Raw genomic sequence first — 27,092 nt, 5'->3', positions numbered from 1 at the left:
CCCCCAATTTATAGAGGCTGATGGATGGAACTGTACATGTACTATGGTGGATGCAAGCTAGCTAAGCTGATTAATTAAGCTAGGGCTCTAAAAAAAATTAAGGAGCACGCGTACGTATACGCGGCAGGGGGATCGGGGTAGGGAGGAGGCAGGTATTGGACGGACCAGATCGATCGCGAGCGCGCGAAAAACGATGCCAATTAAGAAAAGGGGCAAGATGCTAAAGCGAATGCATGTATGTTTAATTCTCTCTATTGGATTAGAGAGGAAGAGGCAGAGAAGATTATTGATGACGAAACCGGCGAGAGCTAGATTAGCTATGGCGGAAAAGGGCAGGGCAGCGCGGTTTCCAGTCCTCTGCTTTAGTTTTCGCTAAGCTAGGCTATAGCTAAGCTAGAGACCAAGGAGAAAAAAGAACTTGGAAAAAAGCTAGGCAAAGCATGCATGGATGAACTGATCTCTCTCTCTCTCTCTCTCTCTCACTGGCTATCTCTCTCTGGGCCGTCCTTGCTGCTGCACAGCTTGATTCAACTGATGCTTAATTGAATTGCAGGATGAATCGATGATCGATGATGATCATTGGCAGCATATATACATCACTATCTCTCTCACTCTCAAAGAGAGCTTTGGAGAGCACTATGCAGAAAGGGCATATGAAAAATATCCAAGAAAAGAATATCTCATCATCTCATGTGCGTTGCTAATTAAGCTGTGTGTGGTACCGTGTACCGGGCTGGCTTTGTTTGCATTTCGCAACTTGCAGTTAAACATAGCATGAAATAAGCTTAATTTGCAGTTTAATTAGGTACATAACATGCAGTGTAAAAAGTTGTACTATAGTTTAGCTTGCAGCTGCGTGCTAGCTGCGTGCATGCTCTCTCCTAATTAACACAAAAGTGGAATGCTCTTCCTTTGAAAAGGCAAAGGGGGTCAAAATTCAATTTAACAATCTGCTTTAGTTAACTTAATTAGGTTACCCTTTGAATCTGTACCTTACATGCAGGCATGCAGCTGCTAAGGAAGCACTTGATTTAAGGGTTACTGCAAGTTGGTCTCGTTTAGCCTTCCTTGAACAATCCTACAGTCTCGAGTAGTACCATTTTACATAAGTTGCTCCAGTCATAAATATTTAGCAAATTGTAATACATGACATACAAACTTTTGTGTAATTTGTTGTTGGATACCGCAAAAACATGTCACGGCTACATGACCCAAAAAACTAATAACTTGTTAGAGAAAAGTTTCGGTCCAATTGGAGAGAGAAATTCTTTTAAAAAAAGTATCTCTAGAGGTACAAGTTTCTAACCTGACGCTGGAATAAAAATAAAATATGATATATATTAGCAATATGTAGTGGGGGTGAAGGCAAATTGAGAGTTGCATCTCAGTTAGGTTCGAAACTTATGGCCCCAGGGGCATTCTCTCTTTTTCTAAAAGAATTTCTCTCTCCAATTTGACAAAAATATTAATTCTTTAGCAAATTATCAGTTTTTGGGTGTTCTCCAACCGTGACACGTTTTTCGATATCCATCAGCAAATTACCCAAACTTTGAACCGCATAGCAAAATTTGCCTAAATATTTTACATTTAAACAAGAATAGGTTAGATTCTTTTTTCAAGACCAATAAATTATGAATATCCTCAAATTTTCTTACGTTTAAAATTTGTCAAAAATAGTTCATTTTGTCCTTTTACCTACTCTCGAGTCATAAAGCAAGAAGTTTTATCCTTTCAACACCCCTCACATACCTTATAATCACTTGTCCTTTTACCTACTCTCGAGTCATAAAGCAAGAAGTTTTATTCTTTCAACACCCCTCACATACCTTGTAATCACTTGATAACACTACTTTCTTATTAACAAGGAGCACCCATGCATGCATTTTTTTCTCCTCGCTTGTAATTTACTTCCTCCATTCTAAATTGATCTACATAATTTTCTAAATTGATTTACATATTTTGTAAGGTACACCAAGACCAAGAAAAACTAATAACTCTCTAATACTATATTTACCCTAGCAACAAACTCGATACATGCAACAACCCCACTATTTCCTAGCCAATAGCAAATCAAGATATTGCATGTGGGTTATAAATACTTGTGTGCATGGATGCATGCATCAATGTCCATTTACTCCAATGCACAAATAACGAATAGATTTAATGAATGAACACAAATATGTACAGTAGATCATTTAGCAATAACCTAAAAAAAATTATATGTAGATCAATTTGGAATGGAGGGAGTATCAACCAATTAATGGTGTAAGTCAAGTCTTTTAGGGACATAACCAACATATATTATTCTTAAATTAAGCATGTGATAATTTACTGGTGGCCCAAGTTGTCGAGTATTTTGGGGAGCACTGCAGCCTCGATCGAGCTTCCATTCTGTTTTGTGCAGTGGTTCGATATGATCGGTGTACGTACATACCGTTGCCCAATGATATGAGAGGAGATCAAAGTGGGGTATCCAAATTCGATCGCCACTTCCACTTCTCAATTTCTTTACACAAAATGTCGAACATTTTATAGATGCCACCATGCACGTAGGACAGCTCTTTTACAATGTAGGATTAAAGTTAAGGATAAACTATGTTGCAAATTGCAACCATAAATAGTTAGGCGCGCTGCCTAGCTTCGAACCTTCCGTTTTGCGGCGCCTGGTGGATTCGTAAATCCAATTTAATTATGTACGTAGTGTGTGTCGCTTCTTTTTGTATTCTGTGTATGCGTTTAACTAGCTCCATGATCATGCATATGGGAGGTCTGGATAGTTCTGGACGAAGCGACATACCACGGGGTTCTACGGCCGGTTGTCCACATTTTCTAATAAATCAAAACGGTTTATTAAAGAATAAAAATTAATTTATATATAAAATTTAAATACCAATATAAAAAATTAAAAATATCTTAAAATTAGCTTCAAAATTAAGATAAAAAATTTAAATTTGACTTTGGCTTATTAGGCCAACCGATGATCCCTAGTCATAGACTAGCGCATGGGTGCTTTTATTGGTAGTATTATTGCCGTCCTATAATATTATAAGCAACTTTTAGTTATAAATTTAGATATATAGTTGTTTAGATAACTAAAAGTTTATATTTTAAGATGAAGGAAGTAACAATTTTGAATAGGCTATATCGTGACTACGGTATTTGTAGGGTATGGTGTTCGTCGGTATCAGGGTGTACGCGATATTAGGGTAAAAGAGACAATAGGCAAGAATTTATATATAGGTTCGGCCCCCTTAACTGACAAGTAATAGCCCTACTCATATTAGCCAAATCCAGAGTTACCTTTATATATCAATATCTCATTAGTACAAATTGGATGACTTAATCCAATCCTTGTTAGCATAGCGGCATTGCACCCTTACATGCAGCCAACAGCTAGTGTAGTCTTTTTCTTCGAATGTGAACTCGGTGAGATTGGAGGTAGCTCTAGATCCCTCATGTTTGCCTTTGTAGCTTCAGATTGGATTTGTCTAGGCTTGTTCTGGTGTATATATGTTGGCTTGTCTTGGATTCTCTAAATCTGTATTGGCTTGTGTAGATTTGTTCTAGATCTATCTTCTGGCTTGCCATCTCTTATCTCCTTCTAGGGGGGTCATGTATTTATACCCTCAGGTGCCCCCTTGTTCAAGTAAAACTAGGGAGACAAAGTATGAATATGATCCGAGTAGTCCTTATAGTGCCCGAGTAGAACTTTACTTCCCCTTCCTTATCCAAAATATCTTCCGTATATAATGTATGATTCCGTATAGAACTTAGTATATGGTGGATCCCGCAGAGACTAACCCAAGATTATTGGGTATGACTTATTTATAACATTAACAGACGGGTACACGTAATCCATCCCTTATTAATTTAGGGCAGACATATAATCTCGTACTAGAATGTGACACATCGTAGTACAACGAATCTGGACATACAAGGTTGGCTTTTTTCGGGACGTACGAAGGGAGTATATACTATTATACTGTCATATGTCTAGATTAGATCAGCCATGGAATTAATTTATATGAGAAATTTATCAGCCATGGAATTAATTTATATGAGAAATTTTATAATTTTTAATACTAAGAGTTACTAAATTTTTTAAGTGATTTATTACAATACCTCGACTGGAAGGTACAACATTTTAGTGTAAAATTTGATACCTCTCGCTACCTCTAATATTAAAAGGTACCAATGTTAGTATAAAAAAAAATTAGTACCGGCCTCTTATTACCTCCCAATGATAGTAAAATTTCTCAAAATTTTTAATACGAATTTTGGTATCTATTAGTACCGAATGGTATAAAGAGATATCAAATTATACACCTAAAATCACTCTACTTATATATAAGTACTGATTAAGGCATTTAAGCGGAACAGAAGCTAGATTGATTAGTTTGTTCAGCGGTGATCAGTACTGATCAAGGGTGATCAGCCTCCTTTTCCAGTATCAGGCTCTGTACGCGTACATAATGATTAGTGCATTTTTTTTTTCTGCCTCCAAAGTAGCTGGCAAACCGGCGATCGATCTGTGTGCTGCAGGCAGCAGCTGAGTAGGCCGAAAAGAAATACTCTCCCGCCACCTTTCCCTTGAGCCACGAAGCCACCAGGAAGAAGAAGAAGCATTAATATACAAATAATGAGCAAACTATTAAGGAATATAAGGAGCAATAATTAATGTAGTCTTATCTTTAAACTAATTTTCTAGTGATAGTCTTTCTGGGGAACGCATCTCAGCCACTGGAAAGAACGAGGAACGTACATCTCATCAGATCAGATCACACCGTCGATCGTCAAATATATAATCCCCCTTTTAATTTGCTCTGATGCTGCGTGCATATATACCTGTATGCTTTTCCTCCATCTGTCAGCTAGAGCTTGCCAAGGACATATGTAAAATTCAGTGACAGCTTAATTAACCAGCTAGATACAGTTTTACTACTTTACATGCATCTATACCATGTACGCCTGTATGGATACATGTATATATACATAATGTACATATCCTTAAGCTCTAAGCATATGCTAGATCAAGGCGGATCCCATCTCTCCAAATTAAGTATAGCTACACAAGTACTATAAAGCTACATGTGTGTACTGGCAAACAGTATGCTTAGCTGCTGTTTTGTGCATGCATCGATCCGTATGGCATCACATAAAGCAATCTAAAGGCGTTATCTTGATTTTTGGGGCTTTGGCTTAATTAGGTGCGTCTCTGTCGTCGTTTGCGCTGCATCATATCGACCGGCTTGAAACGCAACAGGGGAACTTTGGATAGTGTGTTATATATCTCACCAACCTGATCGTGAAGCTTCCAAATTAATCATGTGTCAACAGGTCATCTCGAGATGCATTGGAGCTGGAGATTTCAGATTTGTGATAAGATAGTGTGGTTATGTTGGTATTAAACAATTCAGCATAAAAACACAATAGCATTAGAGGTAAAGGAAGAATATTAAGCCAATGATTAAATTGTGGGTCTAAATTATGGCAGTATAGATTAAAGCAAAGAGTTCATAAAGAAATACAATTTAAAATATATGATAATCAAATAAAGTTAAATTAAAAGAAAAAAGAAAAGTCAATGTACAACACAATATGGTACTAATTGCAATTCAAAATTAAAAAAAATAAAGCCATCAATTTAATTTCAATATGAATTCCAAATTAAAATCACCAACATTAGAAACAAAATAAATAGATAAATAAATAAATAAATATGAAAGAAAATGTAAATTTTGCATTGACAGTTTTTATATAAATATCTGAAGTTACAATTAAAATACCAAAAGTATAGTCCATGTAAAAATATTAGAGTTATTTTAACTATAAATTGAAAAAATAAAACATTAATTGATTCCACTGAGAAGTTCATAGAAAATGTCTAAAACACTAAGAATTGGTATAAAAAAATTGCAAACATTACAAATTTGAACAAAAGAGTCCATACCGATACCATTCAATGGAGAATATAGCTGAATCTTTAATATGAAAATTAGCAATTGAATTGCCATGCAAATTTCATAAAATTTGTTGAATGTTATAATCTGAATATAGATTAAATATATTAATGAATAATGCATGTTAAACATGAATAAATAAACATAGGGAATAAATAAATTACATATTAATTGGAACATCAGGCATAAAAGTATATATATGATCAAGTTGGACCAGAGTTTAAAGTTATATTGTCATCTTTTAGTATTTTCCTTTCACAATAAAATGTGTAAGTATATCTATTATGTATGAGAAATTTTGTAATGTGCTAGCCGTGCAATCTGCAAGGTCACCACTCTTGCTTTGTCAATCAAGTCGGAGATCGGCTTGGCACAGAGAGGCGCAGCCGATGGCAACGGAGGCCGGCTCGATGCGAGAGGCGCGGGCGGCGGAGATGGAGGCTGGCTTGGCGCGAGAGGCACGACCGATGCAGGGAGGCCGGATTGGCGCGAGCGTCCGGTGGAGGAGGCCGGCTTAGCGCGAGAGGCACGGCCGGCAGTGGAGGAGGCGACCTAGGTGTGAGGAGGAGCTGCCAGTGGGTGTGGCGCGGTCTTGGACGCACGAAGGCTGGCCGGCAGGAGACGCCGGTGCAGGGGTCCCACATGTTGGTAGAGCTTGTGTGGTGGTGGAGCATCGGTGCGTCAGCCGTGCATTCGCAGGTGGTGAGCGGCGGGTGAAAACCCAGTCCGGCCTTGGCCGGACCGACAATGATGGTTCATTTCCCCTCCTGAGGGCGTTGTTGCTGTCTCACCCCTCAAGGGTGATTGCCAGGCAAAAGCCCAGTCTTGGCTCCTTTGAGTCCCGATGGACGGCGGCGGCGGTTTTTCCGTCGCTTCTATTCTTGAAGACGTCGTTTTGGCATCCCCTAGGGGACGATCTCGTCTGTGTCCCTTTGTTGGTTTAGTGAAGGTCGGTCACGCTTAGCGGCGGTCGGTCTGGTGCTAGCCTTCTCCTGGGCTTGTGTGTTGGCGATGTCGGTGTGTGGGTGGTGATATTTTTTTCCTTTCGCCTGGTTACGACCCTCTAGGGTTATAATCTTGTAATTTTTTCCTGCTCTATCAATAAAACTTCGCACCGTCTTGTGCGAGTCTTTGAAAAAAGAACCAAGATATTTGCAATTGTTGCGTAGCTAGCGTTTTTCCTGTGTGTAAACAGAACAGAGGGTGCAGATCGAAGAACTAAGATATGTGCATGCTGTATAGGTACATATATGCAGCTGGCCGTCAGTCATCAGACAAAGGTATTCAGAGAAAACAAAATGGCAAGTATTAGACTCAAGAGTGCTCGAGAATACTCTTGGAATAACACATGTACACAATGTCCCGTATAGGAAGGTCAGTACAAATTTGTCCGGCGTGCATATGCTTTGTTGGAATCCCATCGATGGATCGTTTCATCGATCGGCTCCAGCTGAATGCGTACTTTTTTCTAAGAACTTTGCATTGCCTAATTAATTCTAAATCCTGCCCTGGCCTGCAAAGCAACGCTGCAACTTTGAATATATGTAGCTGGAAGAATGTTCGGCGCCGTACGTGAAGTGAACTTGTTAGGTATACACGCTACTTGTTGAGACACAGCTGACACAGTCGTAGTAAACTAATCGTTCAACAGGTCAAACGTGTCGTACTGTTAGGCCGTTAATTAGGCTAACGTATGTGGATGCTAGGGCCCGTTTGTTTGGATGTGCATGCCATACTGATACGGGTAGTATAGTGGTCATGCATCCTTTTAAATGTATGATTTTTTGTTGTGTGAAGATTGAACTGATTTACATGAAAATTCAGAAAATTTATGTGTCCGAACTCCGAAGGTAGTGAGATAGATTGGGGGAAAAATTGATGATTTGTCATTGAGAGCTGTTTGGTGTTTGATCGAGTTCAATTCTAGTAAGGGGAATATTACATAATGGTACTACGTTTAGACGGGATGATACCTCAGAGGTATCTTCTATACCTGGGTATCATCCGATACCTATTAGGTACCAGACAATACACCAGAGGTACTATCCCGTTCGAACGGGGTATCAGCTGACATCTATCAGGTATTAGGCGATGCCTCTGAGGTATCATCTAGTCTTAACCGGATACCGTACATCTTGTAGCATTTCCCTTCTAGTAGCATACTTTTCGTACAGAGAAAGTGGAACTATTTAGCCCTCTACAATAAATCTCATTAAAGCCTAAACTAGGATAGCGATGTTCAATTGGGCATATTGCATACTCACTCTGTCCCATAAAAAACAACATAATACTGGATGTGACACATACTAGTACTACAAATCTGGATATAAATCTGTCTAGATTCATTGTACTAGAATATGTCACATCCGGCCCTAGATTTATTTTTTATCGAACGTTCCCTCCCTATGTCTAGTTATAAGGACTTTTGGAACAGTGTAGAGTTAAACATTTTTCAATTTTTACTATCGGTGAAAAAAAAAAGGAAACATAGATTAATTTCGTAAGAATATTTTTACTGTTAAATATGTAACTCTTTATTCTTAAAATAATTTATTGTATAGATATTATTTGTTAAAGTAGTATATTAAAGACCATGTCAATAGTGTTGTATATATATTTGTACGTAGAGGGAGTAGCAACAAAGTTGGTGGCCACAAGATTGGCAAATGTTGCCATGGTCTCTCAAGGCCTCAACCAAACAGTGGTCAAGTGTGTAACTTGTACTCTCTTCGTCGTATAAAAGAAAATCTAGTATATAATATGATATACATTCTAATACTATAAATCTATCTAGATTTATAGTACTACATGTACATCTCGTATTAGGTTTGTTTTTTAGAAACGGAGGGAGTACGTATTCATTTCGAGTAGAATCTAGAAGAGATATATGTTATGTAATACAAACAAGGCTTAGAACTTGATCGATGGGCTCCTTGAGGCCCTGTTAGGCATAAGAAATAAGTCTATTTTACGTCCCTTACTTCTTGCCCAGGTTGAATGGCCCCCTCAACTGTAAAATCGGATATAATATTTTCTCATCTTTAAAATCTGGTGTAAATCGTCTCTTTCGGTGATTTCAGAAATGGTTTTATCCTAAGTGGTGCTCATGGGACCCATACTTGTCCGTGAGAAAAAAATAAGAATTAACAAACCCACATGGCAGTCATTCTAATATTTTGTTTCCCTTCCCCCTTCTCGCTCTCGCCAAGAAGAACAAAAACTCAGTGGTACTGAGTGGATTCTCTCGAAAGGAATCTTACCGCATTAGCAGGGGAGGATTCAGCGTGGGTGCTAGGGGGACTCGAGTCCCCCCTACCCTGCTGGATCACCGTTGATAGAAGTGGAGATGAAAGGGAAAAAATAGGAAGAAAATGAAGAGTAGGGGGACTGAAGAAGGAAGAAGGAGATGAGTCCCCCCTTAAATCTTGTTCTGGATCCGCCCCTGCCCATTAGCAGCAAAAGATTTTTCTCGTTTGGCTTGACCAAATTTGTTGCCATGGGTTCAGTTCTTTGCTCGCCAATAATCCGCAGTTCGTCGTAATCGAGACCATGCGAGAGGAGTCACCGGGATTTCTCGTCGCACCCTTTCGATTGGCCGCAGCTAGGATCGCAAGGTTCGTGACCCCTTTCGATTGAGGCGGAGCGCATCGAGGAGCAGCCCAGCGCGCGTGCGTCGCATTGGTCGAGCGAGACGCGAACAAGAGCGACGGGGTCGTCATGGACTCCGGCGGCGGAGACGGCGTCGGCGCCGTCTGCTTCGGCGCGACGCTTCACGTGCACGAGCCGCTCGCACAGGAGGCGACGCTACGGTAGTGTGAGCTCGGCGTGGTCGACGCGAGCAGCGGCGCCGACGCCGCGAACACGGGGTTCGTCTGCGGCGGCCGCGACCTCGCGATCGATGATCCGCTCCCCCTTCCTTGAGCTCGTGCATCCTCCCTTGCCACCGCAGCTTCCACGAGCTCCTGCTCCGCCACGACCTTGTCGAGTCCCCCGTCTCAGAGAACGGGGACGGAGCTGGGATGCCACCACCATGGCCTCCCCGAGCTCCCGCGTCCTCCTTCCACCGGTGGCCGACGAGAGAGATCAAAAAGAGGAGAGAGAGAGGGAAGAGGACTCGATTCGTTAGAACAGCTTCCATTGAGTCTCTGCACCTATCCTTTTCCTTTGGGTTCTAGTTCGAGAACCGCTTGTTTTCTCAAAACATGGATTTGGCTCAGGATTACCCCTTTTTAATTCCAGGGTTTCTCTGAATTTGGAAGTTGCCACTTAGCAGGTTTCCATACCAAGGCTCAATACAATCAAGTCCGTAGCGTCTACCGATTTCGCCGTATCCCCATTTTCTTTTTCTTTGAGACCAGGATTCCTTGTGCAATTTCCTCCATCTGTTAGTTTTTTTTGAATCGTTGAATTCATTACTCTATGTAGTCTAGCGGTCGTCTCTAGTTGAGAGACTCCGCTTATTGCAATTCAGCATTGAATTGATTCTATCGTTAATGTATTTGCAATTCAATGCGAATCAATATATCCCAAGGTTTTTCTCTCCCCCACCTACCGCGTTCCTTTTTTAGAGTATTCAAAATCATACTATAACGCTTGATATTCATTCTTTTTTTTTTGCTAATCAGAATTAGCAATTTCATTTGGGTTCGACACGTCAGAAAAACTACTTTCCAAATTACCTAAAGGGTTAATTTACACAAGTTTTGTAAAATGGGGGAAACGTTATATCCGGATTTGTAATTGAGGGAGACAATTCAACTAGTTTTGTAAGATGGGGGAAACGTTATATCCGGTTTTGCAATTGAGGGAGACAATTCAAACAGGGGCAAGAGATGAGGGAGGTAAAATAGACTTATTCCAAGGCATAAATGTGACAAACAATGTCTGTTTTTACTGCGATTTATGCGTGAATGCGTCAGCCAATGCATGTCCTACGATACATGCGTGAATGCATGTGCAACGCCAACGCAACGAACGAAACAAGAGAACGTACGGTTTCACCTCGAATTCGCAATGATCATCATATTACAACAACTTGATTTCGATGCCATCCATGGCGACAGTCTAATCAGAGCTCGAATTTTTAATGGACAGGAGATTAAAAAACCGTACATGTATTTACTGCATCCATAGCCCCTCTTCCCTCTCACCACAGCTCAGTTGTGGCAGACCTTGGCGGTGGGCATGGTGACGCAGATCTGCGCGTACTTCTTCTTCGCCTCGGGCGTCCCGCGCTTCACGTCCGACTCGGCGAACGCGGCGCTGGCGCCGCCGGCGCCGGCACCGATCGCCGACAGCGCGACGGCCGCGGCCGCGAACATCATGGCGCGGCGGCCCTCGGCGCCGGCGCCGCCCCTGCACCCGCACCCCTCGCCGCAGTGGTGCGCCTCGTGCTGGCACTCGGCCCTGCCGGCGGCCGCCCTCGCCACCGCCAGCGAGCCGCGCCGCGGCGCCGCCGCCGCCGCGCGCCCCGGCGCCACGGCGGAGAGGGACGCCATCATGGTGAGCGACGCCATTGCTGCTGCTGCTGCTGCTGCTTCTTCCGCTGCTGCGTGTGATGCGGTGAGCTGGGTGGTGGCGGCTTTTGGCGGCGCGGGGGTGTGTATGCTTGGTTATTAAGGTGAGGATTTCGGGGAGGGAGAAATGCCTTATCCCGCGTGGGCGCCGCTCAGCCAGTGGAGGGGAGCCACGTGGCGGTGGGTGGTGACGTGGCGGGGCGGGAGGGGGGCGTGGCTGGATAACGCGGGATGTTTGGGTGGATTCGGATAACGAACGGGCGGACCGCACGGAGGCGATCAACTGATGCAGTGAGCCAGTGAGGCAGTGATGCTTCCACTGGTCGTGGTCTCGTGGGGGCAAAAGCATAGCTCGCCGTGAAGGATTACGCCAAGTTACAAACATGCGATCAGTAGTAACTACTCATTTTATTTGTCGAGCGATAGCAGAGCAAGAAATCACAAAACAACAACATTTACATACAAAACCGGTAGTGCTAATCTTGCTTAGAAATCACTCAAGTTACAGCAATTACCATTTGGAAATCTTGAATCAATGCAGGAGGCCAATCTCTGCTCGCCTCCCCAACACTACACTACTGCATGTTTACAAACTGAGCGAGCCGTGAAATATATCGGAGGAAAAAAAAATGCGTGTTGACGACTACGGTAGCCGTGAGCCCATGAAGACAAACCTGAACTAAATTCTCGACGAGAAAATTTTCTATGCTCCTAATGCTCTTACATGTAAAGAAGATGATAACTGGAACCATCTAATACAAAGTTCACCATCTACTAGCTAAGTTACAAAACTTGGGCAGAAAAATCGAAACCACGCCCAAAAGTTAAACTCTAACAAAACTGAAAGTATAATGTCGATCTCCAAACAAATGGAACAATTACATAACTTTCCTTGAGCTTAGTTGCCGAGATGAGACCTCAATATCTTTTGTGAATATATTTGTGAGGGCGAAAAGCAGCAACACAAAAACTACTTGGGCACTCACGATTCCGAAATGGCTGATGCTATTGCCAATTTCCATCCAACTCCCCGTATTTCGAACCTGTGGGTAAAATGAAGAACATTTGGCCTACAATTTTCTGTACAAGCAAGAGCTACAGCACAAAGTACTATAAAGGATAATTCAAAGTACACAGGGGAAAAGAACACATACCAGGAAAAAGAAATGAATCGTCATTACATCAGACAGCAGTATTACAAGGAAATAACAGCCCAGCCGTGGTATACGTACAACCTTGGTTATGGCGCTAAATGTACATCTGCAATAAGTCGCAACATATGAATCAGCTTAATCACAAATTGCATCTAATCTGGTGGCTCATCTTTGTTTATGTTTTCCTTTACTATTATGCTTCAGAGTTCAGAGTAAGGAATAAAAAGGAACTCTAAAACAATCTTAAACAGTCCACTAATAACTAATTTGAAGATTACACATCTTATATTAAATCCCATTAGGATATCAAAACGAAGGTAAAATCAAACACGGTATATTATGAACTGCGGAACAAAAGCATGATGAAGGAATAAAGGCAAATATATATGTTGTCGCTACAACAATTAATCTTCTCCAAACTCTAAATATTGTTCTTCAGATAGCCTATCGCGCACAAAACAAACAAACGTAGAGTGTGGATACATTTTTTAGTTTTTCGCTAAAAGTATGTATTCTTTTCTTATTTTTGAATCTTAAAACATCACCTATTTTGCAACAAAAAATTGATTCAACGTTATATTTTGTGAAGCGGATGTACAGAAGTACAAAATATGTTCAACGTATCAACTTATTTTATCAGCCATTCACCGCAACAGGGCCGGAGGCTGTATAGGGTCATGGGTGTACAGATGTACACCCAAGTTCCTTTACTTCAAGTCAAAACTATGGTATTTTTGTTGGGTATACATAATATAATTTTGGCTAAATACCTGTCTTTTCACTAGAAACAACAATTTTCAGCTCATCATATCACATGTAGAACTACTTTTTCATATTTTTTGCTAAAAAAAAACTTCATGTTTTTATGGAGTATTTAATCGGTTTTGTACACCCATGACAAAAATCTTGCCTCCGCCACTGCACCGCAGGATGGTCCAATATCATAGTAAACACTGAGAAAACTTACATGACAAGCATAAATGGAATGAACAATTTGAAGATAAGAAGTGCTGCCATCAGGAACGGCTGCCAAGGAAAGAGGATGAAAGACGATCAGTAATAGAATAATAGAAAAGAAAACCTAATATTATAGAGAAAGAGGAAATCATAAGACATAAACACTTACACTAAATATTGTAATGAACCGGTACACAGATGAAATTTCAAAGCTTGCAATACTCGCAAAATTCCCAGTTCCAAAGAACGCAACATTAAATAAGATCGTCTGCAAAGGCGGTAAGATACAGAATGTATTGAGTATTTTACATAAATCATAGCAACCCACAATATAACAAGGGAAAGAAAATGTCAGTCTTACAAATAACAGAGGGATTCGTAGATCAGATAGTTGTAAGCATCTTTCATCATAGCCGAAAATTGAGCCCTCCACAATGCTACTACGGCGTGCAGAACCATTTTGTTCTGAGCAATACAAGTTGGCAGATTCCACAAATATCCATCCCATAAGTACCATTGCAAAAGCACTATAGAAAACCGCTTCATAGCTGCAGATGTCAAGATTTGATGATATATGAATATATGAACATTACGGCAACCAGAACTTGATATATGTGGACACTATAAGAGAAGTTAACAGCATACCCAATAGAGAGCAATAGAAATGGAGGAGCAAATCCCAAGAAGATAGATGTAAGGCGAGATAGAACACTTGATGGTGAAAAAAGTGGTAGCACCATAGCAAAACCTGTCAAAACATAATCAGTTAAAACACAAAATCAGTACAACCAAAACTCTTAGAATTTTAGCAAGAGCAATAGACCAGGCCATAACATTAACTAAAGAGTAAAGTTGGCCTGTGATTTCAGACAAATCAATTCATATTTAAGCTGCCAGATAACTTTATTTAGATGAAAAAATCTTTGTTAACTGATATATACTTTTTAGAAGATAAAATGACTCTGACTAAGGTCACGGCAACTTCCAATAGGTTGGGATAAATTAAGTTTTGCTTCTTTCTGTGTACCGTGTATATTGGTATGACTCTCCCCTGCTGTTACCCTGAAAGAAGGTGGTTACTGAACATCGTCTGGGGAAGTTCTCAATTCTGTGATATAATTATCCTGATTAAATGGATCGTTGATGCATAAATAAGTTTGCGCTCCCTTTTAATTCCAAGACATGTGCATAAGATTAAGAAATTAAATGACTGTTGCCTTCCATTTATACCACATTGGAAAAGGTGTATCGTTTATTGATGAGAATAATAACGATTATTTAGCTAGGGCAAAGAAGGGGAAAAAAAGGAGTGAAAACTGCCTTGAAGTTCTTGGATGTCTTATATTTGGGAAAGAATTGATAAATCTAGAACGGCTTAGTTTGGAATCAGAGGTACTTCTGTTACAACAATGCTATGTAATCTGAGGGAATATTTATAGTTGTCAATGCCCTGAACAAACCATATTCAAGCTTGGCGCAATGTGCACGCATGTTAGGAAATTGAACTACTAGAGAAGATTATCTGTTAAAGAGCCATTTTCACTTGTAAGTTAACATATCAGATATGGCCCTGAAAAACTGAAAAGGGACATGGACAAGTCAACCAGGGAAACATTGGAGAAATTAGCAGCAGAGATGAGAGGGTGCAGTTGATCATCACTTACCAGCTATTAACCAGTTGATCATCTGGTGCAATGGGTGCAGCTGTTTGTTCTGAGACCGGTGCGAGGTCGATATCCACACCATTATAGAAGATATCGCAACAAATACAACCTAAAGCATTGTAACAGCAGTCAACATTGTTCCAAAATATTACTTCCACAAAACAAATACCAACATCAAGAAAGAATTGCCTGCATTTTTCACCTGAACAAAAAATAGCTTAGAGAATTGAGGATCCTGTTTATTTGCTCGAGTAAGATATAGCCAAAAGTTGTTATTATTTGTGGCCATCCATCTCGATGCCATTGCAGTCAGTATTATCAAGGCCCCACTAAAAATTCTGCATATAAAAATTCATCAGACCAAAGTTTCAACCAAACGCTCGTAATAATTATTAAAAAAATAAGGGCTACCAGCTGCATTAACTCTAGAAAAGAGAATTTTATATGACAGAATGAACACGCAACTAATATTGACAAAATGGGAAAAAAAAAGGAAGGGGGTGGGGGGTTATCGGCCAAAGAAGCATACACCAAGTTGTTGTTTTCTGGAATTTCAGCTGGCATCAATGTGAATAAAGATAGGAACCAGCATGAAAGCCACACATAGACTGCAAGTGCAGAGCTAGCTTGTATAAATATTGCAACACAAGATGAAGCAAGTATCCCAAGGATCAAAAAGCACCAAGTATAAAGCTTCCTATCAAAGAAGCTCATAACCTGCACAGAAAGCATCGAAATTCATGCCAAATCTAGGTAGTCCTCAAACGCTTCGGGTGCCAATAACAAAAGGTACATACCAGAAACTCCAATATGAACAGTGCAATGACTGAAATGTTCAGAAGATTCATGGTGTACTTGAATGGCATATTAGATAATTCTCTCCATACTGCCTTGATGAATTCAAAATTTTGAACAATTCTTGTCCAAAGGAATATTGTCATAAATAAATAAGCATGATAAAGAAGTGGAGATTTCTCTAAAAGTAGTATAATGGATGAAAAACCCATAATGAAGCATCCAACTATGTATACCTGCAACCAGGAGAGATGAGATAGACCAAAATAGTGTAAGAAAAACACATCAGGATTAATAAGAAACACACACCAATAAAATTCTGCAATATCGAACAGCAACTTTGAACAGTTCACAACAACGAACTAGTATCAAGCCTATACTGTGCACAGAGTTCTACCAAATGCCTGTAGCTCTAGACAGCAGCAAACCTCTTAAATACAATAAGAAGTTTAACAGAACCTAAATTCTGATATATTTTTTAAAGAAAAGGTTCTTGGAAAAATGGATAGAAACAAACATACTGAAGTTGGAAAAAAAATGTTGACTACACTCCAGATTGAGTAATCTGGAAAAGATAGCAACAAAAAAATACATGCATAACACATCAATTTTAGACATAAACTCATTAAGTGAAGAACTGAAGGTCAGGTAGGTTGGCTATCTTACTTTCACAGAGGTGTTCTTAGCATACACTTGAGTCCTTTTTTGAAGATTAGCAGGAAATGATGTATAAGACTGTAGCACATGTAGAATGAGGTTCACCATCCATCCAATATATCCAAGGGTAATTGTTGTCATCAACATGAACCAGTCATATGTTTGAAAATAATGGAGACCAGCAAGAGCCATACTTCGGAGTTCTTCAGAATGCTTCATGGCATTTTCATAGTCCTTTGCAGATATAAGATCTTCAATTTGATCAAGGACTAAAGAATAGTTTGCCAGTGGCTTAAAAGGCTTGAAGTAGAGTGAACTTGATTGTTTCATCTCTGAGACAGGTTAGGGAAAACATGTTCACGAGTATGAATATGATCCACCATATCCATTTCGGAGGCAGTATAATGTTGCATAAAAATATAGAAAGTAATTGACATGATATTCACAGGCTCACAGCTAGTAAACTGTGGGCTTCAACAGCAGATTAATAATTATATAGTCTCATCAATAACTCACTTCAGCAGGACAGCAGGAGACCATCAAGAAAAGAATATCCAAGGACCTTAGACAATTGGAGTAAGCAAAATTTAAATCATGTTCTGAAAGGATACGTGACTTTCGAAGAAACTGATTAAGAATTTGCTTTGTGTTGGCCAGAACCGCTTCAACTTCGTCAGCCTAAACAGAAATAATGGGGAAATAAACAGAAAATCCAAAAGAGCAGAAAACAACGGAAGCATAAACATATTTTTTTTCATAATATTTCAGTGTTTATTATCTGACCTTGCTTAATTTCAAATAATGCGTAGGTAAGCTTCCAACAGAATTCAGCGGGCATGGCAGACCCACAAGTGTAGCCTGCAGTTTTTGTAAACAATTGAGGATAAAAGCAATTATGCTGAAGGAAAAATGATAATATGTTTGCCTAGGGAAATTTTTAAACCATTAGAGGAGCTATATCAGCCTGGTTAACATCCACTCTTTCAAATCCTTCGAGGGCCCAATCCTGTGGTGTGGGCATATCATGTTTGTGGTCATCAACAAACCGAAAGCCATCATCAGGTTTGTCTGTATAGGCCAAGAACTTTGGGCTTCTAATTCCAGCCCCCCACGCTACAAGAGGAGTATCAGTGTTTGATGGGTGTCCATCTCCATGGCTTCCTATCAGTAGAACTTTGAGTTATATTGACATCATAAATAATGTATAACATGGTGTAACCTAATATGAAAAGAATAAGGCATTGCTATTAGTAGCAGGTAAAAGACAGTCACCATTCTGATGAGGCTGTCTCAGGGAAAGTTCAACAAAAATAAGTGCATTAGAAAGTATTTAGATCTCATGTCATGAATTGTCAAACCATATAAGGCTGGGTCATTGAAATTAATTGATGAAACCATTGTGAGTATGCGTACCTTTGTCACTCATTCCATGATCCGCTGTAAACACATAAGCAGTCTGGTTATCGTTGAAGTAGCTTTCCATGAGATTGTACATACTTTCAGCTATTTGATCTACAACCTTAACGTTGTTAAGATAGATGTTTGAATAGGGTCGATGTGCATGGCCGTTAGTATCACAACCCAGTAAGTGCAGAAATATGACCAATTTATCCTGTAGGAGCAATTGTCTCAATTTAGCATCCTCAAAAGACCTGTTGAGAAGACCTTGAAACTGGTCAAATGACCAATGATCCAGGAATGATGCATCTGCAATCAAGGTCTCAGAACAAGTAAACACAAGGTTCCAAAGCAAACCAAATTCAAAAGGTAGAGCCTTGATGCTTCATACTCTGCGATGTTTGGTAAAAATACTTTTATTTTTCTTGTGGACAGGTAAATCCCTTGTTATTTTTCTGGTGGACGTGTAAATCCCTTCTTGTGAATTTTTACAAGTTTGGACCCATAACTTGTACAAAAGCTTGCTGGATTCATCAATAATAGTTGTGAGTTTTCATTTTTTTAAAAAAAAAAAAAACTCTAACCAAAACTAAGAGAAGAGCTATAGAGCCGTTTTTCCATTTATTACACATTATCATCAGTAAGTCTGCCGATAAACTTTTAGAGTCATTGGAATACTCCGAAAAGGTGTGTGTTACAACTTACAAGTAATGAGTAGGTACAAAAAATTTCTAATTATGTCAATAAAAACAGAAGATGATTCTCTGGAAATCAAAAAAACCGAATGGAAATAAAAAAATATATAATTCAGCAACCTAAATGTACTGCATTAAATCTGACCTGTCGCAAAGTCTTCATATTCATGGGGATAAGTACCCCAGGTACTGTGAGGTAGGCTGCTGCAGAATATGGGAACAATATCTGGACTGCCAAACGAGATAATGTGTCTACTTTGATTGAATACAGAATCAAACTCAACAGGATTGGCCTTCCATCCTGCAAAAAAGTAATAAGAAAATTTTGTGAACATTACAGACATTTGATATGGAATTAAAACATGATTCTCTTAAAACATATCATCAATTTCTAAATTATGTCTGAACGGACCGTGTATCCCAAATTTTCAACACAAAACAGGTCCTTAATAAATCTCAAGTAAAGTAGCCCACAGGCCACAGCCAGCACAAGATAACCTAGGATATCAATGGGTAGAACAATGCTCACAGTTTCTACAACTGAACAAATACCAGTACATGAGTTTTGACATGCCATGTCAGCGGAAAACTAGTAGCACTAATACTATAGTTGTACACTGACCACAGGTATCAGCGGGAATGGTTGTAAATATTATGGTAAAGTTCAGTTACAGCAAGTTTAATTGAACTTTACCAGAATATTTAGAAATTCAAAGAAAAAATGAATATGTAACTGGTAAGGGAATGATTATTTTCTTAGCCTTTTTCTCTGAACACCACAGAAAAAGGCTAAGAAAATCAGCTGCTAAGTACAATACTGCAAAATAGAAGTTAACCTATAAGCAAATTATATTTAACTTTTCTAGAAGAAGCATAGCTACTAACAAGGATTCGCTAAATCAGAGCCAATTAAAGGTTTCGGCTACTCTGAGCACCATGCCACCGGACTGCATTCTAGTCCTACTGAACTTGCTCTAGCAGTCTAGCTAGCACTGCAGATACCACCTTTGGTGTTTTTTCCTCTATGGTTTGGACCACCATAATCTATGTATACCATTTATGATATGAACTAGGTAGTAACCCATATATTTGAATTCTTACCGACTGACATCCTAGTTGCATTAAACATGAAAAATAACCAGTAGCGGCACGCTAGAACTAGAGCTGAAACTTCTCTGAGTACCATGCCACCGCATTGCATTCTAGTCCTACTGAACTTACTGTAGCAGTCTAGCTAGCACCGAAGATACCATGTTTGATGGTTTTCCTAAATAGTTTGGAGTTTGGACCACCATATCTGTGTCTACCAGCTATGACATGAACAAGCTAGTAATAACCCCTACATTTGAATTCTTACCAACTGACATCCTAGTTTGCATTGAACATGAAGAAATGGCCAGAATTAGAGCTGAGATGGGATGGCACACCTTTGGTGACAGCACTGGGGTCTTCATAGAAGCCGGCGATGATGGCGACGTGGCCTGGCCTGGACTCCGTTGGCGGCCGCGCGTGGCTGACCCCCCACCTGCCCTTCTCCTCGATCACCCCGCGCAGGAACGGCGCCCTGTACCTCCCCCGCTCGTCCGGCTCGAAGAACTTGTCCGCCCTGAGCCCGTCCGCTGCACGCACGCAACCAAAAAATCCTCACCAAAATCAAACATCGCAACCAAATCGGGGGGTCACAATCGTCGGGGATGAGTAGAGGGGGGACGCACCGACGAGGAGGACGAGGCGCTTGGCGGGGGGAGCGGAGAAGCGGGGCGGCTCGGGGGCCATGCCGTGGACGATGGGGGACTTGAAGTAGATGTCGAAGATGCTGAGCATGTAGACGGCGTGGAGGGCGACGCCGAGGACGACCAGCCACCGCTCGCGCCGCCGCGTGGAGGCCGACGGCGAGTGCGGCTGCGGCTGCGGCTGCGGGCGGGCGCGGCCGGCCATTGCTTGCGTTGCGCGGTGGGCGCCGACGCTGCCGTCGCGGTGGTGGATCTGGGAGATCACCGGAGGAGCGGGAATGGGGGTGTTGGACTGACAGTCTGACAGTTGGGGCAGGTTTGGACTCTGTTTGCTTCTCGCAAGTTTTAGCAGGTTTTAAATTAGGCTGTGTTTAAATCCAAAGTTTGGATCCAAACTTCAGTCCTTTTCCATCACATCAACCTGTCATACACACACAACTTTTCAGTCATATCATTTCTAATTTCAACTAAAATCCAAACTTTGCGCTGAACTAAACACAGCCTTAGTTTCTAGGTTAATTTAGAGCATGTCTCTTGTTCGATGTATTACTAATTTTAAATTTTTAGTTACTCTTTCGTAAATAAAAAATAGTTACACCATTCATTTCTTCTGGAGCCCAAAATACTATTAACAATTTTACATAGATATGTTTGCATGTATTTGGTTGAAGGGGTCATAGGTGTTTGGTTTTGGTTATGAGATTAGGTGGGATGGGTTGGCTCAAAAGGTAATATTCCACTGATATTCGGGTTCAGCTCACCCACAAAAATCTGGCGGGTCGATTTTATATGTCAATTAAGATCAACTTTAACAGCCATACCAATCGAACGGATAAGCCATTCGACTAGCCAAACTCTCTTATGCACTAGCCCCATGCTATTTTGGCTAACCATTTGTGGGTCCCACAACGGATTTCTCCCCGTCCCCCTCTCTCCTACATATCTCCTGCCATGGCCTTCCCATTCGCCGTCGTCGTTCATCATCGCCTTCCCCGTTGTCCTCCATGCCAATTTGGCATTCCCCGTCCTCCCCGCAAGCGACAACTGCAACCTGCCGACGATGAGGACAGTGGCAACTACCAGCACAACCGACGTGTGTAGTTGCCCTTATCTCTCTTTCGCCCTCTTGTCACTGTTGCCGCCACCGCCACCACTGGTAGACATGGTACTTCCTACAAAGGAGCAACCTGACCTCTACTTGTTGACGCGAAAAACACACACTGGCCTGGGAGATCTGCTTAGCTCCAGTGCAGGACCAAAGGTTGATGAGATGCGGGCGTGCCAGCCAGTTTGACCCTGCAACTAACAAGATATAAATTGAAAATCAAATAGCCGATCGGCTGACAAGCCGATGGAGTAATTCTAGCTGATAGCCGATGCCAGCCGATAGCTATAGGGTTTTGAGAGATCGGCTATATGTCCAATGTAGATAATGATATAAAGGCAATCGCCTGATGATAATATAATCCAGTAGAAACCAATCGGCTAACAATATGATATAGTAGAATAAGCACTGATCCGAAGGTTAAAGCATACATCGGCTGGATGTCTGATGTCATAAAATCCACAGGATTAGATTAAACAGTAAAACCTTTGTTGCGATCGGCTAAATCCAACTTATATATACATGCAATCTTTACAAGCCGATGCAACATCCAGATAACTTATCGGCTAGCACCCCGATAAAACATTAGCATGAACCTATCGGCTTAACAAGATTTATATTATCAACAACAATCTAGTAGGTCGAACCTAACCGATGCATCACGAGATTGTATATGATAATCTAATACTCGATGAGCCGATAGATCTGTCTAATGTGATGGATATAACAAATCTATTTACAACAGCATTGTGATTGTAAAGATATATCGGCTAAGACAGAAGATCAGACCTAACCAAGACAGTTCCAACTAAACCGATGCGTCTCTAAACACAATGCAATTAGAGATAGAATTGAGATATCAGGTAAGCAAATATATCAACCAAACCAGAGCGATCCAAGAGATCGAAGCGATGCAGCCTTGAACAACACTAATGTAGTCAATAGAATCACCAGGGCCGGTAGAACGTAGGACTTACCCCTTCGCCGGAGATCGCAAACCAATGCAGCCCCGCGTCAGGTGCCAAGTTCCGTCGGATGATAAGTAAAAACCTCGGTAAAGAGCGTTGCGATGCGCCGAGAGCAGTTGTATTGATGGAGAGATATATTACAATGACCCCGGGTGTACATATTTATACCCATGGGGAGATAATATTCCTTGTAGGACAAGAAAGAAATTTTTCCAAAGATAAAAGAAAAACATAAAGTCCTTATCAGACACTAAACACACTTTCTTAAAGATAAAAGAAAACTAATAAACTATTCCTAATTAATAGATAACTTGCCATGCCGCATTCTCCTTGAACTCGGACTCTTCTAGATAAGCTTCTTTTAATTGATCCGACTCCATCAAGAACACAACTACTGGCGACTTGACGACTTCCATCGGCTGATTCCAGTACTCTAAAGCCAATATTGACTCTAAGCTAATGATGACTTCGGGCTTATCAAATTTTGGCATTAACACTACTGCGCTACTTGACGTACCCGCGCACAATACTAGCAAGGAGCATGATGTCATCACCACTACATTGTTGCTGACCAAGCTCCAAATCTAGTAGCTTTCACTGGCCCCTCTCCCTTCAATCACCTTCGACAACGCACCCGGGAGGAGGAGCCCACATTAGGTGATGTCCTCCTCGACGGCCTCCCTGCATAAGAAGAGAAAAGGCAGGAGGAAGTGGGGAAAGGCAGGAGGGAGTGGGAGAGGAAGAGGGAGCAAGGGAAAAAAGGATATATGAGCTTTCGTTTGGATGGGATGTCGTGTTGTAATATTTATGAAAAGAAAAAAAAAAGAACCCAGAGCTAAACTAATGATAGGTCATTAGGTGTGACATTTTGTGAAATCGTAGTCGTGGTTAAAAGAATCAAGGATTAGAGGTACTCTCTCCGTCCCAAAATATAACAACTTCTAACACTTAAAAATTATCCTAAAATATAACAACTTCTCCACCAATCTTTTCTTCCCAACCAATCATAACCCTCCACTATTCATTTTTCCCATCTACATCCATTTCTCAACCATCACAACTTTTTCCATTTAACTCTACCTACTTTATTCGTGTCCAACTCTAAAATTTCTTATATTCTAGGACGGAGGAAGTAATAACTAATAAACATCCGGACGGTCAATCAGGTTGTGTGAGTCAAATAATCAAGTGGAATTTCTTTGCTATTTGTTCTGGGGTGAAGTTTTTTCATTTTTATCGTCCACTACTGTTCACCCCTGTGATAGGCTGGTTAATTGAAGCATCCATGCATATCATATTCCAAAATCAAAGCATATGCTTTAATCCATAGGCATGTGCCGACCTGATCATCTAGAATTCTAGATGGGGTAATGTGTCCATTTTGAGAATATTCAAGAACATATCATGATTAGGCCATATCTATATTTTCTTCTTTTAGGATGACCCAAAGGGGAAAGCATAAAACAAAGATATCGTGATAAAGATTGGGACAAGAGATGTTGGAAGGTATAAACGAGTGACCGTGCTGCAGTGCTAACGATCGATGATCGGTCGATCGGTTTGCTTACAAGTGTTCCACGAGCTATCGTTTCATCTCTTTGTGCATTGTGCTGCTGTGCCGTCTCTTTGTAATAAAATGAAGATAAATGTTTTGGTGTGTGTTCTTATCTACTTATCGTGAATCGACCGGGCCTAATCATAAAGCTCGCATATGCTGCTTATGAGAACAAAAATATCAGTAAAAAAGGAGGCAGAAAAAATCTGCCGTTGTGCCTTCCTCAGTTGCTCCTACTTCAATACGACAAATGGATCCTTTCAAAAATGGTCACGACTAGGCAGCATAAGCGACACATGGCATAATCATGCCTAGTGGAGTTTTTTCTTCTATATTAAGTCATATTAAAGTAAACAAATTTAATACTGTCTCATATTTTAATGTATGACGCCGTTAACTTTTTAACCAACGTTTGATCACTCGTCTTATTCAAAAATTTTATGTAAATATAAAAATAGTTATGTCATGTTTAAAGAACATTTGATGATAAATCAAGTCATAATAAAATAAATTATAATTACATAAATTTTTTAAATAAGACGAAAGGTCAAACGTTTGTCAAAAAGTCAACGGCGTCATACATTAAAATACGGAGGGAGTATAAGATATTAAGATATGGTATAGTATTACAGATACTGAATTTATTGTATTAGAATGTATCATATTTTATATTAAATTTATTTATTTTGGAACAAATGAAGTTCTGTAGTTTGCATTATGCATTACCACGTAGGAGTAGTTACACACCAATACACGGCGTGGAATTAGCCGGCGATCGTGCGGTTCAGAAGGCGCGTTCTCGCCACGGAGACAGAGACGCGCGCGATGCGTGCACGGCCACAAAAGGAGAAGAGACAAAAGAAGATGGCATACGCACGCACGTCGCAGCGGCGGAGCAGAGCCCCTGCCGGTTTTGAGCAAAAGATCATGTGGTGGCTCGTTTTCGAAAGAAATTAAAATACCATGTGGTTGTACGCTTATACGGCTCTGCCTCCACATGCCTGCGTGCCGGTGACTTTTCAACCCTACGCCGAAGAGGAAAAAAAACACACCACGCAGATGAGGAAAAAAAAACATTTCAGCCATGCAACACGCGACAAAAAGAACGCTGCGCCTGCGTGCCATATATAGAGGTGGGCATTCGGTCCAATTGAAAATTTCGGTCTCGGTTTTCGGTCTTTAAAAATGAAGATCGAATTTCAGCGCAAAAATGTCAGAACCGATAAATTCGGTCTCGGTCCTGACCGAAATTCAACAACATTTTCATATATGCAAAGAAATAATGGAAATTTTTAACATAAAAATCTTTAAAAAAATTCGTAAGCACTTATGAGTAAAGACTTCTATTAGGCTGTATGCCTAGAAGAAGTACGGATGTGAAAATTAGAGTTTTAATCCTATTAAACATAGTAGATTGTAGGTTGCATTTAGACGTTTTTTTTATAATTTGGTCTTTCGGTCTATTGGTTATCCGATGAGACTAACCAAATTGACCGAACAAAATTCGGTCTTTCACTATCTAGGACCAAATTTCTCGGTCTCGGTCTTTTCAGTTCGGTCTTTCGGTTCGATCTTTTTCTTCCCACCCCTAGCCATATGCCACCCACCGCATGCAGTTTGGTTACTTGGTTGGGCTGTTTGGCTGCTCCCGTTCACCGGCGAGATTTTCAGCGTGCCACAGGCCACAGCCACATGGACCTGCCTGCGCGCGCGTACGTACAGCAGACGGGCTGTCCATCTCCGCAGTCCTCGGCTCGGCTCCCTGCTTGACGGAGGACGGACCTGTCCACGTCGTCCGGCGCCTCTCTCGGCCAACCCGAGGCTGGCACGTGGGTGGTGAAGGCCGGGTGCCGTACGCGGCTGGCGCACGTGTGGGCCGCTGGGCGGGGCGGCACCTGCCGCGCGCGCACACGTAGGACGGACGGCGACGACGGAGTCCCCGCGGTGGCTGTGCCGAGTTGCGACGCCGTCTCCTAATCTCGGTTTTTGTAAACAAGCCAGCTTAAGCAAAATAGATGCTGTTTCTGTGCATTAATTCACCTAGCTAAACAGTCCAACATCAGTAATTCATTAACAAGACTCGTCTGTCGACGTATACATCGCCTACCACTGAAAGTGCGATACCGTTAAATGCTCTTGTAACCACTAGGCTACATACACTTTCACAAAATTTTATAAAAAAATAGTATCATGGCCGTCACGTTTTCCATCCATCTTTTCTTTTTCTTTTCCGTTTTGTTCCTTCTTTCTTCCGTCCTTTTTCCTTGAGCAATGTTCTTGGCAGCAGGTGGTTGCTATAACAATAGCATTATCGTCTACGGTGCTGCTATCGATCTCGAGGATGATGAAGCTGGTTGTGTCGGCTGCACTGGTGGAGTCGACGATGACGTCAATGAGTAGGGTGGTCGGCCGCCTCGGCTATAGCGGTGGGAGATGCACTGGTGTCGGAGTTGTGCCTGCAAAGAGTAGAGATTGACGCGGTGGTGTGGATGGAAAACGAGTGGATGCACGCCAGGCTGGAGAAGCTACGTCAGTGAGCCACTTGGTCGACGTGGTGGTGTAGAGCAGGCCTGGAAGCAGTAGTGCCAGGCGTTGGTGCGCGTGGCGTCGACAGCGCGACAGTTGTGGTGAGAAGGAAGTTGAGCTCAACACTGCCCACCACCGTGCCTGACGATGCCCAGTCCTACTGTTTCGAGATGAAGGCGGACGCCGCTGCGGTACCCAATGACGACACCACTACCACGTCCTGGTAGTCGTGCGGCAAGGACAACACCACTGTGCTTCTTCTCCGTGTTGCCACCTCATCGCCATCGCTCAAAGGGAAGAAGATAGAAGAAAACGGAAAAAAATAGATGGATGAAAAACGTGATGATAGTGACATGGCTACAAATAGATGAGTTATAAAGTATTTATCTAAATAAGTATATTTGCAATG

At 41.2% G+C, this 27,092-nt stretch overlaps 2 protein-coding genes across 3 annotated transcripts; both read right to left on the bottom strand.

Moving 5' to 3' along the window:
• Nucleotides 1-10,936: 10,936 nt before the first annotated feature.
• On the bottom strand, nucleotides 10,937-11,560 carry LOC127762716 (photosystem II 5 kDa protein, chloroplastic-like). Its single transcript, XM_052287190.1, has one exon. The coding sequence runs from the start codon at nucleotides 11,474-11,476 to the stop codon at nucleotides 11,117-11,119; it is 360 nt and encodes a 119-aa protein (XP_052143150.1). The 5' UTR covers nucleotides 11,477-11,560; the 3' UTR covers nucleotides 10,937-11,116.
• Nucleotides 11,561-11,867: 307 nt separating this feature from the next.
• On the bottom strand, nucleotides 11,868-20,849 carry LOC127762715 (GPI ethanolamine phosphate transferase 1). 2 transcript variants are annotated; one of them, XM_052287188.1, is made up of 18 exons: nucleotides 20,512-20,849; nucleotides 20,224-20,415; nucleotides 18,942-19,097; nucleotides 18,117-18,410; nucleotides 17,647-17,864; nucleotides 17,487-17,561; nucleotides 17,315-17,381; nucleotides 16,713-17,035; nucleotides 16,049-16,282; nucleotides 15,781-15,968; nucleotides 15,454-15,589; nucleotides 15,252-15,360; nucleotides 14,233-14,335; nucleotides 13,949-14,135; nucleotides 13,757-13,855; nucleotides 13,598-13,656; nucleotides 12,631-12,736; nucleotides 11,868-12,519 (listed from the first exon to the last, which is right to left on the bottom strand). In XM_052287188.1, exons 1-18 carry the CDS (start codon nucleotides 20,732-20,734, stop codon nucleotides 12,355-12,357), a joined length of 2,934 nt encoding a protein of 977 aa, XP_052143148.1. In that variant the 5' UTR covers nucleotides 20,735-20,849; the 3' UTR covers nucleotides 11,868-12,354. The 2 variants fall into 2 exon arrangements, with proteins under 2 accessions (XP_052143148.1, XP_052143149.1); XM_052287189.1 differs by lacking the exon at nucleotides 20,512-20,849 and having other exon boundaries at nucleotides 18,117-18,315; nucleotides 20,224-20,367.
• Between the last annotated feature and the right edge of the window lie 6,243 nt (nucleotides 20,850-27,092).

This window comes from Oryza glaberrima, chromosome 2, assembly GCF_000147395.1.
Source record: "Oryza glaberrima chromosome 2, OglaRS2, whole genome shotgun sequence".
NCBI classification, from domain to species: domain Eukaryota; kingdom Viridiplantae; phylum Streptophyta; class Magnoliopsida; order Poales; family Poaceae; genus Oryza; species Oryza glaberrima.
The sequence above is the reverse complement of the archived record's forward strand: the minus strand, read 5'-3'. Positions and strand labels throughout refer to the sequence as shown.